Source organism: Dicentrarchus labrax, unplaced genomic scaffold, assembly GCF_905237075.1.
Source record: "Dicentrarchus labrax unplaced genomic scaffold, dlabrax2021, whole genome shotgun sequence".
NCBI lineage: Eukaryota > Metazoa > Chordata > Actinopteri > Moronidae > Dicentrarchus > Dicentrarchus labrax.
Window position 1 is genome coordinate 15,256,038 of NW_026136705.1, and position 13,544 is coordinate 15,269,581.

Here is a 13,544-nt window from a genome sequence, read left to right on the forward strand (position 1 = left end):
TGACCACAAAACCTTCTCCTCATGTTTACACTGACTGCCAACAGCAGTGCACTGACAGCGACAGAGCCCACATTTTATCATCTGTACCGGGATAATGTGGCAAGGTGAGAAATTAAAAAAATAATCTCTCATTCACAGCGGAGCTTTATCCTGATTCCATTGTGTTATTCCCATCTCTCATCATTTCCTCAGAGACAGCAGCCCAAATTCTCCCCTGAATAGAAAATGGAATATTTAAAAGGTTTAAACTGACACCTCAGAGGCTAATTTACTGAAACAGGTTGTGGTGGTCAATCAGATCTTAATAAATGTAATTAACAGTGAGGTAATTCCAACTTTTGGGTCAGTTCCCAGCCTTAAATCACCGTAATATGCTTAAAAATGTCTTTACATAGATTTAAAATGTGTCTGTTTTTGTATTATAGCAAACCACTGTAGGGCTGCTGTGCATATAGTGCCTTGACAAAATGCTTCATGTATTTACTTTTTACTGTGAGGCTCATATTAAAACATGAGGTGAGGATTAAGATTAGAAGGAAACAATCAAAACCAGCTTCCTCCAGTAGCATCCTGTCAGCAACGCCCTGTATCCCAGACCGGCGTGCGTACCACACAGACGCACTAACCGGTAAAGAGGGTAACGGCGGCTGCTACATCGAGCTGCTGCTGCTGCTGAAGCATCTGCAGCACTGTTGGTCTGTTTTTTTGTTCCATTCCAGATGTCAGGGGCTGAATGATTGTCCTCAACACCATTGCTGAGGATGTGTGTGAATATTCGGTATGTTCGGGACGGATGGATTTCATGGAAGGAATAATCCTACCGAGGAATAGAAAGAACATGACAGGCATCCTGTTCCCCTGACGATTCTCTCTGGGATGCAGTCATAGTTTGAGGCCGGACATGATTTTAATCTCAGGAGTTGCTGTAGTGGATGCGGGACGATGTGCGCCGCACCCCGAGAGATATTGACAAGGAGAACACAGCTCGGTCCTTTAATGCCCCTCAACCGATCCGGATTTTTCCAGGACTGTGGTGCACAGTGAGCATCTTGGGCTTGTTGGGTTTTTTTTTTGTTGTTGTTGTTGTTTGTTTTTTTTTTTTTTTTTTTTAGCTGGCTAGGACTGTTTTGGGGGACATTCTTGATGTGGATGGATTGTGCTGTTTTGTCTGAAGGGATCGACTGAGCACTGTTGCTCTCACCCCGAGAGGAGAACCAGGGCTGAGCTGCTCACCTGGTCATTTCAAGACACAACAATAAGTATGTGCAATGCGTGGCGTGCGTGTGTGCGTGTGCATGTGCAATGCAACACACAGCAGGCTTGACTGGTAAATCCACAATTCGGCTACTGTAGATGCGTCCTCAGAAAAGGCTCCTTTATGTCTCTAGTCTTCTAAAAAAAAAAAAAAAAAAAAAGTCACTTCTCCCCACTGCTCTGTCATTTTGCAGCCTGAATTCTGTTTCATGTTGTCAATCTCACCAGTTTGTTGTTAACAGGTGCTTTGTGAAGAGCTGGGAGCATCCTTCATCACTGAAAGTCATTGCAGAGCACAGAATCACCACACCACTGCAAAGCCCTATAGATACATTTAATAACTATATTTGTGTGACTCACGTGTCCCAGCTTTGGGGCTGCACATGACAGAACATGGAGGCCTTCATCTTACTAAGAGGCCATTAAAGCCTGTCAGTGTTTTTACAGAGCTTATATGCAGGCTGGTAATGGAAATTCACTAATGGCAGGGTGGTCAATAGAAGTCATGGTCAATTTTCTTCACCGGTCCTCTTCACATAAAGATATTTTAGCCTACTACAGGTAGGTCCCATAGTAGCTCATGGGCAGTACACAGCAGCTGGAGAGTACTAAAGAACTGCATGGCAGCAGTGGATGTTTGTATACAGTGATTATGTGTTCACACATGATAGGAGGTTTGATTAGGAGAGTTAGACGTGAACAGACTTGTTTATGCATGTATGTGTCTGTCACCATGTGTTGTTTTCTGTTTTTATTAACTCATACATTTTCAAAGCTGTCCTAAAGGTGTTCTATTGGTTGTAGTGATTTGTATGCCAATGTCAGGCATAGATATTGAAAAAAGGCAATTTTTCAATTATTTGGATAGAATCAGGTGGTTTTGTATATCAGCTATGATCTATTACTAGTCCTTATACAACAATGCACAACTGATTTGCAATAAGCACATCCCATTTGTTGTCCTGCAGCATTAAAACATGACCACCCGCAAACTCTGGACTGATAGTTGCACAGCTTGTTAATTACAGCTAGACTACTTATCTAAAGTAGGCCACACGACTTTTGAAAACTCAAGTTGAGTCATGCACGTAATTCTCTTAATTCATTTCATTTAGCGCGGGACCTTTTGTGTTGAATAACTGTTGACTTTTACCTGACTAATGAAATAGTAACATGATTCTGAAGGTAATCTTCAGTGTGCTGATATTAGGGAGACAATGTGTTGTTTCAGTTTCCCATTATGGGAAAACTAATGGTTCAGCAGCTGCTACATGGTTTAACAGACACTTCAGTCTAGGAGGAAATTTATGTGAATCAGCAGTATAAGCGTGCTGCAGGACTGAAACCAGATCCTGACTCCTCACACTCAGAATCTCATTCCCCTCAACCAGCCACTCCACAGGATAAACTGTAATCAGATCATGTGCAGCACCTAGTTTTAAGATGATGTCTGCAGTCATCCTAAAATCATACCTACAACACACTTTTGTGTCCATACATCTGCTGAGGCAACCGTTTTCTGGCAATCAACTAGAGACCAAAGGAATCTTGTTAATTGTCTAGTGTCTTTCAGATCTCTATATTTACTTAAATGGATTTTTCAGGTGAAAATCAATCTGTATCTGAGGTTCAGCATATATGATAAAGGGGATATGAGACAGGATTGGACCTTCTTCTTGTGGAGTTAAAGCTTGAAAAATTAACATGTCTGTCCTCCTTTTGCAGCCTTTCAGCATGGCTGAGAGGACACTGGAGCAGGGCTCAGTCAGCATCCCCATGGAGGAGACCAAACTCCCCGGCGGAGCACCTCAGGAGGCGCCACTGCTCACCCACTTGAAGAAAGTGGAGAACCACATCACTGAGGCTCAGCGCTTCTCCCACCTCCCACGCCGCTCTGCTGTGGACCTGGAGTTCAATGAGCTCTCGTACACCATCCGTGAGGGTCCCTGGTGGAAAAGGAGAGGTACTGCAAGCTCAGTTCACATAGTAACCATGATGGATGAGCAGGCCAGCACCACACATAACGATCAATATCTGGAGGGTAGAAATTTCAAGGGAGGCATTTAAAGGCTTTTGTTGACATTTAAGAAATATATTTTTCCCTCAGTGTTAGTCTATCTCTTTTGCCTTGCCCCATTGTTCTGACACATGTAGCCCAGCCCAGTCCTCACACACACTTGCAGACTTCCACCATGTCGTAGCAGGCAATGTGCTTGTAAGCTTTGCTGCGCTCAGCAGAGTTTAGACATAGTAAATAATTTACACTCGCAGGTTGGCACGCTGTTTGCCTCTCTTTTCCCTGTGTTGTCTGGCGATAGGCGGTGGCAGGCAGTGAGTCAGGCCCGCGATTGATCTGCTCATGAAATATGAACAGCATTTAAACTCACTGCCCTTATTAATGGTAAGCCTCTAACCTTTGGTCATCTTGTCAACTAAACCACCCTCTGCAGACTGTTCTGTTTAGCTTCTCTTGTAATGTTCTGTACATTCAGCAGGTTGTGGTTGGGCGACTTCAGAGGAATCTTTTATTTACATTCTCCAAATAGTGTCCTGTGGAGTGGCCCTGCATGATGCATTGCAGGTTGTCTTGTGTTATATTGATGCGCATTATGAAAGCCGGGCAGAGGAGTGTTTGTTGTTCCACTGTGAATGTATGGAGAGTATTCATGAGGAGGATCATGAAACAGATACAGCGAATGGCTCCAGAGCAGTGGTCAGTAAACCAGCTTTTGTTTGATGCAGTGGTGCACATGTTTTTCCTCTAGTAGCCTCATCAACCTGTGGTTTCTGCTTTTGTTTGTGTTGTCTCTTCAGGGTGCCTGCCTCAGCTCATCAGACTGATGATGTGTGAACAGGAAATGTCTCAGCTTTTACTAATTAAGCGGCATCTTTTCATAAAGATGCTCGCCTGCCATTTTACTCTCCTTCCAATCTCAGAAACCTCCTGTCATATATATACCGCTCCTTATAATTCCTCTTTGCCTTTTGAGTTACCTCTGCCACTGACATTGAATAACAAGCCACACCTAACATTATAATCAGTGCTTATATTTGACACGAGCTGTAGTTCATTCTGAAGGGCTTGTCTGTGTTTGTGACTCATTTAAGAAGCTAAGCTCAGAGACGATTTTCTGCAGTCCCTGTCTGCCTGATCAAAGCTGTAGAACAGGTGTAATCACACAGAGCTTAGGGCTGTTGTTCTGCTTTGTGCTTTTGTAGCCAGTGATTATTCCTCCTTGGGAATAAAACACATCATTTTATGCTGAAATATATGCAATTATACAGCTAGTAGAGAAGAGGAGGGGGGCAAGGTGACATGTAGCATGAACCATGAGCCTTGAATGCATGATGTCATTTGTAATTTAATGTTTTTAGTCCTTGAGTCACTATGAGTCATTCCATAAAATGTGATGAACAGGAAGAGCTTACCAAGAGGAAGTCACTGTAAATGCAGTAAATGTAGAGTTGTTTCTTTTGGTGTAAAAGGGTTCAGGAAGGTGATGTATTCACTGCCCTGTGTCTGTGTTTGTTATTGTAGGCTCTTCTGGGCGAGGGCAGCCATTTATCCCTGTTAGGATGATGCTGCTGCTGCTGTGACCTGCTTTCATGTTCAGGGTATTCTCCTCTTGTTGAGGTATTCTCCTGGTGAAACACTAGCCCTGCCGTTAAGGGGGAAGGACAGGAAGAGGGAGGGGAGGGAGGAGAGGGAGGAGAGGGAGAGCAGGAAAATGTTTACATGCCTCTAAGTGATTTAAGCTCTGCGTTTTGGTATTTTCTGCATCTCTGAACCTGCATTGATGATGTGAGTTTGTCAGAAGGGAGAGGATTCTGGTCATCTTACACATCTTTTACTTAACTTAATGCTCTTTGCTGCTTGGACCGTGCTCCTTTTAAAATGCATCACCACACACACAGAATGGTTGCAGAATGGTTATGAAAATGTATGATTAATCAGATTTGAAAAGAAATTCTGTACATGCAGCTCACGGTGACGTATAGTAGTTGGATTTGCTTATTTATCCTGTTATGTTGTAGACTACATGGTCAAACAAGAGTCAACAGAAGTAAAAGTGATGTATTTGTCAGTATTAGCAGTATATTGCCTACCACATGTCCTAATGTGATGGGGTGGACCATAAGAAAATTATGTTATACCTTCATTTTGGTTCTTTCATGCCATCATTTTCTTTTTTCTGAGTGTACAATTCCATAGCTTGGACAAATTAACTTATCAATATGCCTGGTTGCTCTAAATACTTAATTGTACATCAGAAGATGTATCGGGTGCTCTTGGAAACAGGGGAAGAAAACTGGAAGCAATCCAGGCATTCAATTGCCTTTTTGTTAATCCAGTTTAAAAGACTTATTATATATATATATGTATATATATATATATCGGCGTATATATATATATATGCCGCGACGAGTAGGAGGGCCGCCGCGGTGAGCACGGAAGCCTAGGGCGTGGGCCCGGGTGGAGCCGCCGCGGGTGCAGATCTTGGTGGTAGTAGCAAATATTCAAACGAGAACTTTGAAGGCCGAAGTGGAGAAGGGTTCCATGTGAACAGCGGTGGTTGATTTGCATTGTGGGTAATGTAGGCACCTTGTTTTGATAATTGAAGAATGCATGGAAAAAAGATGATATCTTTGCACTTTTGTATTCAAATTATGTTATACTCGTTTAAACATATTTTATCACATCATCATGTGCAAGTTACTGTCCAACAGTGTGACCACTGCCTGGATGTGTATGTTGGCATATAGGAAATTACAGATAAATACAACGTTTGTGTTGACAACTTCTTTAAGATTAGAATACAATTAATTTAGATACGACTGTAGTAAAAAAAGAATTTGAGGGAAAATAAGTTCTTTTTTTATCACACTGGTTCATATTCCTTGTGTGACAACTGAGTTGTCATTTGGGCCATGGGATCCAATTTGAGGCATGTAATGACCCCACCTCAACCATGACTCATAATAATGTATCTAACAATTACTTTGAAATTACCTATGAGATCAGGCTGGAATGGCTGAGCGTGTACTGTCACATTCTGTTAGATCAGCGTGTCTTGTGCTATCAGGAGTGGACATTGAGGTGAGTATACATACTCTGTGGCTCTCAGGAGACTGGGTGATCAGGATGTGCCTGCAGCCACACACAGATAAGACCATTGTTATGCGCGACCTACAGCATCGGGTTAGATCATCAGTATGCACCACATGCCAGAGCAGGGCTGCTTCACTGACAGCAGGCAGCTCTGCTGTCTGAGTGGAGGCCGTCTGATGTAATAACACTGCGTGGGAGGAGGAGGCACTGCCATTAGGCTACTTTACTCATAGAGTGAGGGTTTAAGGGGGCTGGCAGCTCTGCTGAGACCCTAATTACATAGCTCGAGACAGGAAGAAGCATCCCTGTGGACAGTGGAAAAATGGGTGAGGCGAGGGAGACGGGTGACAACAAGGCAGCAGACTTAAAGCCCTTTTTAACTTTCCATATCTGGAAGCTTTCTGAATCTATGTCAGATGTGAAATTGGTTGTTTTAATGTTTCCACTGTGCTTCCAGGACCACAAAGGTTAGGAAATGCGTCATGAAAAAACCTGAGGCATCTTCATTAGCAGGCCACACCACTACAACCATATGACTGTGGTTTTTCTGTTTGGCGCCACTCGGGGCGTCATGATTTTAAGTCGTTCTTGGGTCTTGTTTCTTTTTTTTAGCTTTTTTTCCTTCACAGTAATTTTGCGCTGCACACCTGACGTCCTACTCTCCTAAAAGGCAGTGGTTTTTATTCTTCAAAGCCAACTTCACCTTGAATTTTTTTTCTTTTCCACAGACACCAATAACAGCTTACACAGCAGCATTTCTATTATATTTTAAAATGGTGGCTGTAGTCAATGTAGCCTGCTAAATAAGGACAATATTGTCCTTATTTAGGGAAAAGACAACATATTTTCTTGACTACTTATGACTGACAACACTGCTAGCTCTGCCTGAGGATTCCTAGTACTCAGATTTATTAGGCTGTGACTTCCCCTTCTGGACTCACTATCTGCATAACCATCCATAGAAACACTTTGAGAATCAGTGAACTGAGTTTCAGGGCTCAGTAAGTTTCAACTGTTCCAACAGGCCCTTAGACTGAACCTGAACCACTGGTGACAAGGAAGGTGTTATAAAGCTCAGCAGACTCATAATTGTTCAAACAGATGGACCACGACTAAAATAACCACAACAAATATATATACTTTTTTATTATAAGGCAAAATGTGAAATCATTTTGTGTCAGCAGAAATTTTCAGTCCCTATGTTGCTTTTATATATGTCTTTTTCTACAATTTTTCCAAAACCTGTGGAAGAACAAAGGGTATAAATAAACATCCCTCAACAGTGAACACTGTAATGGGTGAGGGCGCTTGTGCTTAATCTTCCAAATTAGCTCTTAAAACCTCACTTTTATAGGCTATTGCTATTTTGTTTTTGAGCTTATATATTTATATTAACTATTTCCTCTATTTCTCTCTTCATGGACTGGCAATGAAAGATTACTGTTACTGAATGCTAATACCTGTGGATGTTCAATAGACAGAAATATTTTGTAGACAATCTCATCTACATGTGAGTCCTATAAACAGGCTGGAATCGTAAATATAATAAATTTATTGAAAGCTCATTGTTCAATATGGTCCAATATGTAGCATTAAAAGATACAAAAAAAGATAAAAGAACAAGTCCTGATTAATAACAGCACTATAAATAAAAGCTTTTTTTCTCTCTGTCAGGTTTCAAAGCCCTCCTTAAGTGTCTGTCGGGAAGATTCAACAGCAAAGAGCTGATTGGCATCATGGGGCCTTCAGGAGCCGGGAAATCCACTCTGATGAATATTCTGGCGGGTTACAGGTGAAATGTGGAATTTTTGTTAATGAAGATTCCTAAACAGTTTATATTCTCTTTTTGTTCATATAAGATCATACTTTTGATTTAATTTACTGCTTTGAATATGGCTGCATTTTGTTTTCTGATGGGAAACAGGCAGACGGGCATGAAGGGCCAGATCCTGGTGAATGGTCGACCACGGGATCTGAGGACCTTCAGGAAGATGTCCTGCTACATCATGCAGGATGACATGCTGCTGCCACACCTCACTGTGAGGGAGGCCATGATGGTGAGGTTGTCCGAAAAACATGAAAAAACTCCCAACACATCATTAAAGTCTAATGTTCAATAATAATGTGCTGGCTTCTGTCTTTCAGGTTTCTGCCCATCTGAAAATGAATGAGAGCGTGCAGGTCAAAAAAGAACTTGTAAGTCAGAATATACTGATTGCATTACAATTATACAGTATGTATTGAATTATTCTCCAGATAAAGATGGGCAGGGCAAGAGATGTGTGTCTCACTTAAGAGATGTCAAATGCTAGGTATAATGAAGTATCCTTTAAATATGTTTGATTGTATTAAGTCATTATGGGTAATATCTTCTCTACATTTTCACACAGATGCATTTTATTGTTTGATTTACAGACATGAACAAAACAACAAAGAAGCTAGTTTCAATGAATACAAATTTAAGCAGGCACTTCTGTATATGGATAACAATCGTGGTTGATGTCCACCATCTTGTCTGCAGTCAGGTCGTTTTTGTATCTCCACAGAGTGACATCACAATATATATCAATATTATGATATAATCATATATCATATGTCATTAGTACTATGGTAGAACATTTTATCCATGTCGCCCACCCCTATTAGCAGTTATCTGCATAATCATGTACCTACATTCGTCCCTGTTTGTGTCTAAGGTGGATGAGATCCTGACCGCTCTGGGTCTTCTTGACTGTGCTGAGACACGCACCAACTGTATCTCTGGAGGCCAGTGTAAAAGACTGGCCATTGCCCTCGAGCTGGTCAACAATCCTCCTGTCATGTTCTTTGATGAGCCCACCAGGTAAAATATTACTCACCTAGTTTGAACTGCACAATCTCAACAGAAATCCAGATTAAATAGTGCATCCGTCTCTTTGGTTTTCTGTCTCGTCTTGTGTCCCATCCCAGTGGTCTGGACAGTGCATCCTGCTTCCAGGTTGTTTCCCTCATGAAGTCTCTGGCTCAGGGAGGACGGACGATCATCTGCACCATTCATCAGCCCAGTGCCAAGCTCTTTGAGATGTTTGATAAGGTAACTTGAGTGCTTAAAGTGCTGGACACGTCAAGTCTTCCATTAGCCGTTACTCAGACCAGACCAGGACAATACAGCTTAGCATGATTCATTTTAGCCAGCTGACAAGCAGCACAGCAATCAATGCAAGGCCTGTTGTTTTGTAAGTTGTTCATGTATTATTTACAGAGTCAGTGTGTTGGAAGCTATGTTGATTACTCTGTACTTGTGTTCCTCCACCAGCTGTACATCCTCAGTCAGGGTCAGTGCATATACAAGGGCACAGTCCCTTACCTCATCCCTTACCTGAAGAACCTGGGCCTCCACTGTCCGACGTATCACAATCCTGCTGATTTCAGTAAGTCCAGCAACTCCTTTAGTGCAAGTAAATGTATGTCTGTGTCTGTGTTCTTACTAGCTTGTCCTCTCTGCCCCCAGTCATTGAGGTGGCCTCAGGGGAGTATGGGGATCTGAATCCAGTGTTGTTTGAGGCAGTCCAGGGTGGATTGTGCTCTGAGGAGGGCAAGAAGAACTCCAGAGACAAAAGTGACTCTTCCTGTCCCTCTCAATGTTACAGTGTGAGTGATACCAGCCCCCTCACCATAGCAATACACCTATATGTGTGTCTTATATTTACAGACGTCATGGCCTCAGATCATATAATAAGGAAGCTCTACAACCACAGCAACACAGAAAATGTCTGCCATTACTGTCTTATTTGATGACAGGATATTGCACCAGATTTCATCAGTTCCCGTCAATGGTTTGTGATAGATTAGCTGCAACCATTAAACATCAAATGATTTACATGATGTATAGATATGATAGGAATATGGTAGAAATTATATATGTTCTACTTATTAAACAATTTATAATAAAGCAGTCATGGCTGTGTCCATTTTGACCAAAAGTACTCTAATAAAAGAACCTCAAAACTGAGCAATTAGTCACTTGTGTCGCATTGAAACAAAATACCCCGTTCCCCTTTCCTCCCCTCATTATTACTTATTTTTCCCCAAACTGTTTCACTGCGCCATCGATCTGTCTCCTCAGCCTCCCTCAGCTTCCTCTCACTCTCTTTCTCACCTTCATTAGTTGGTTTTGATAAGGGAATGAGCTAAATGCTAAAAGTATAAATGTAAACCACCAACCAGAGCTCTCTCTGCCATTACTCCTACTTGGTGCAGGGTGCAGTTTTTCCCTTCTACTCTTTAAACATTTTATCAGTTTATTGATTTTCTCCGTTGCCCTTTCTATCTTCTTCTGGGTTTTTCTGTGTAGGCATCAGCCAGTGACCTTTACCATAGACAGAGATTATTGTGTTTTCTATTCTTACATACATTATGCCCATATCTTCATTTTCTGACTATTGCCTCCTAACTTTTATCTTCTTTGATTACATGATTTAAAATATTATATATAAATACAGCAACCTTTTACACTTATCTCTCAGCTTCCACTCAAAATGCTATAATTCTGCACCTAGAGAGTGGTGCAGACACAGGTGTATGTTTGAAAGTATTAATTAGTTTAAGGCCAAAATGCCAAAAGTGAGCTGTCTCTTCAGGATCAGTGGCATAGGATGAAACGATGTGATTTCTCCATGTTTTTGCTACTGGTTGTCTTGTATCTGTGTGAATTACACAACTAAGTCCATGCTCTCACCGTCTTTTTCCACAGGACACAGGAACCCTTGAGAAACATAGCTTTGCCACCAGTACATTCACACAGTTCTGCATCCTCTTCAAAAGAACCTTCATTACCATATGCAGGGACACGGTAAAATCATTATTTTATGAATTATAGCTGCTCAGACTGTGATAGGCAAAACCAATAATTCTATGTACTGTTTCAGGGCTTTTGAGTTTTGTTGTCTGTGTGTTTTCAAGGTGCTGACCCACCTCAGGGTGATGTCCCATCTGTGTATTGGAGTGTTGATTGGCCTGCTTTATTTAAAAATTGGAAATGATGCCAGCAAGGTCTTCAACAACACTGGCTTCCTTTTTTTCTCCATGTTGTTCCTCATGTTCGCTGCCCTGATGCCCACCATCCTAACCTGTAAGATGTTGAGACTTGTGAGAGATTGGAAACATTCATTTGCTATGTTGTTTTTCTGCTTGAAATGCTGAAAAACGTTTTTTTTAATGCTGCTGCTGTTCCACAGTTCCTCTGGAGATGTCTGTGTTTATGAGGGAACATCTCAACTACTGGTACAGCCTGAAGGCCTATTATTTGGCCAAAACCATGGCTGATGTACCATTCCAGGTAATGTTCAAAAGATTGAGCACACAAGGTTTTGGGCATGCAAACAATACATTTCAAATTAACAACACTGCAAAATCTCTTTTACAGGTAATTTGTCCAATCATTTACTGTAGTATAGTGTACTGGATGACTGCACAGCCTCCAGAAGCAGGACGCTTCGTGCTCTTTATGGCCTTGTCCACATCCACAGCCCTGGTAGCCCAATCCCTAGGTCTGCTTATAGGTGCTGCATCCACGTCTCTGCAGGTAGGCAAACCCTCCTCTAAGAAATGTGTGTTGCTTTTTGTTACAATGTTTGACCTTTACTCTGCAGAATGATGTACAGTATGTGCAGAGATTGACACTAGAAGACAGTTTTCAAAGTAATCTGCTATAAAGGGAATGTTTTTTAGATGCTTAAGCACCTTAAATCTGAGTTTGAACAAGACGTGTTTGTACGAACATGATTTTATGCCATCACAACTAGGAACCCATTCATTGTCTAGTGTACAAGTATAATGAGGAAACTTGAAACATACACTGAGAAAGGGCTTTTCAGTAAAGTATAGAACATCTGTCCAGTAAACATATGGAAATATTAGTTTTTTAGTGAGGGAGAAGGAGTAGATGTCATTTTGAGAATTGTTTGGAAAAAAACATACTAGACACAAATATTTATTTGAAGAGGAGTATTTTTACATGCCAGACATCTTCAGTAGCAGACTGTTTATAGGTGCATATGTGAAAATGGTCATATACAGAACTTGGTCTCACCAGATAAAACTTGCAGTCTGCAAATGAAGGCAGCATTACTGCAGCAATGCATACTTATATGATCAAAGGAAAGTAAAAGAAAAGATCTGTGGCTTTAGGCCATCCACAAAGAGGATAAAAATGGCAAACTGTGGGATCAAGACAGTCAATATGTGTCTGTGCGTCTGTGGCAAACACTTCATCACAGGTTAGTTAATGATGTTTCTGAGTAAATGACGTGTGTGTGTCTATAGAGTGAAGAAAATCAGAAAAGAGTCTTAGTGATGGTGTAACCAAAGTCATTATTGTGAATGTTTATGGCCCTACCATAAAACACCCGCTTTTGAAATGGTTTGACAGTGTGGAGCAGAGGGTATTTTAACCTTAATAATTCACATAAACTGAGCTGACCTACCTTCTAATAATTAACCTTATAAACAGCATAAAGTAACGTAAAGCACTTCTTTCTAACTCATCTACTGATCAGATGCATAATTAATATATATATTAAAAGATAATATATAATATATATGTTTAATTATACATCAGGAAGGAAAACCTGGTATTGGAACATCTTTATTTACCAGATCTCTGCATCTCTGCTTAAGCCGAGCAGCTTGAGACTACATAAGCCCCTATTAGCATAACACGTATGAATCTGTGGCTGAACAATGGTTGGGTTTTATTGTGGTTAATGTAGGCACCAGGAAAAAGAATGCATAGAAAGATGATATCATAGTTCTGCTTCATTTGATTTCGATTTTCTCGAATTGTCCGCCATGAGTCTGACGATGTTGATCTGCAATGCTAAATGGGAGTAGTACTTCTTTAAGTTTCTGCTGACAAGATATTTAATTGAGTTTATTTTTTAATTGAATACTGCTTGTTTGTTTCACAGGTGGCGACCTTTGTGGGTCCAGTCACAGCCATACCTGTGCTCCTCTTCTCTGGCTTCTTTGTCAATTTTGACACCATTCCCAAATACCTACAGTGGAGCTCTTATGTTTCCTATGTCAGGTACTGTCACTGTCCCTTTAGTGTTGCTTTAGGTCTTGGAGCTCAGGTTTTTTTCTGATCTGAAATGATTATCTTCAAATGAGCCTGGGTCTATGAGGTTTTGTCAAAAATGTT

The 13,544-nt window shown here is 41.1% G+C and overlaps 1 protein-coding gene and 1 long non-coding RNA gene across 4 annotated transcripts in view; one reads left to right on the forward strand and one right to left on the reverse strand.

The window, feature by feature from the left end:
• abcg4a (ATP-binding cassette, sub-family G (WHITE), member 4a) overlaps nucleotides 1–13,544 on the forward strand; it is a 17,303-nt gene continuing 3,759 nt past the window's right edge. The window contains exons 1-14 of one of the 3 annotated variants that reach the window (XM_051400933.1): nucleotides 1–104; nucleotides 2,980–3,217; nucleotides 8,039–8,156; nucleotides 8,289–8,421; nucleotides 8,510–8,560; nucleotides 9,061–9,206; nucleotides 9,314–9,437; nucleotides 9,660–9,774; nucleotides 9,855–9,994; nucleotides 11,097–11,195; nucleotides 11,306–11,474; nucleotides 11,581–11,681; nucleotides 11,769–11,927; nucleotides 13,312–13,430. In XM_051400933.1, coding sequence (XP_051256893.1) covers nucleotides 2,989–3,217; nucleotides 8,039–8,156; nucleotides 8,289–8,421; nucleotides 8,510–8,560; nucleotides 9,061–9,206; nucleotides 9,314–9,437; nucleotides 9,660–9,774; nucleotides 9,855–9,994; nucleotides 11,097–11,195; nucleotides 11,306–11,474; nucleotides 11,581–11,681; nucleotides 11,769–11,927; nucleotides 13,312–13,430 — 1,703 coding nt within the window. In that variant the 5' untranslated portion in view covers nucleotides 1–104; nucleotides 2,980–2,988. Of the gene's footprint in view, nucleotides 105–731; nucleotides 1,260–2,979; nucleotides 3,218–8,038; nucleotides 8,157–8,288; nucleotides 8,422–8,509; nucleotides 8,561–9,060; nucleotides 9,207–9,313; nucleotides 9,438–9,659; nucleotides 9,775–9,854; nucleotides 9,995–11,096; nucleotides 11,196–11,305; nucleotides 11,475–11,580; nucleotides 11,682–11,768; nucleotides 11,928–13,311; nucleotides 13,431–13,544 lie in introns of those variants that run through there. The other 2 variants (XM_051400931.1, XM_051400932.1) reach the window with 2 other exon arrangements.
• LOC127363957 (uncharacterized) overlaps nucleotides 5,753–13,544 on the reverse strand; it is a 15,001-nt gene continuing 7,209 nt past the window's right edge. The window contains exon 2 of the long non-coding RNA XR_007884961.1: nucleotides 5,753–11,472. This is a non-coding gene — a long non-coding RNA (uncharacterized LOC127363957). The remainder of the gene's footprint in view (nucleotides 11,473–13,544) is intronic.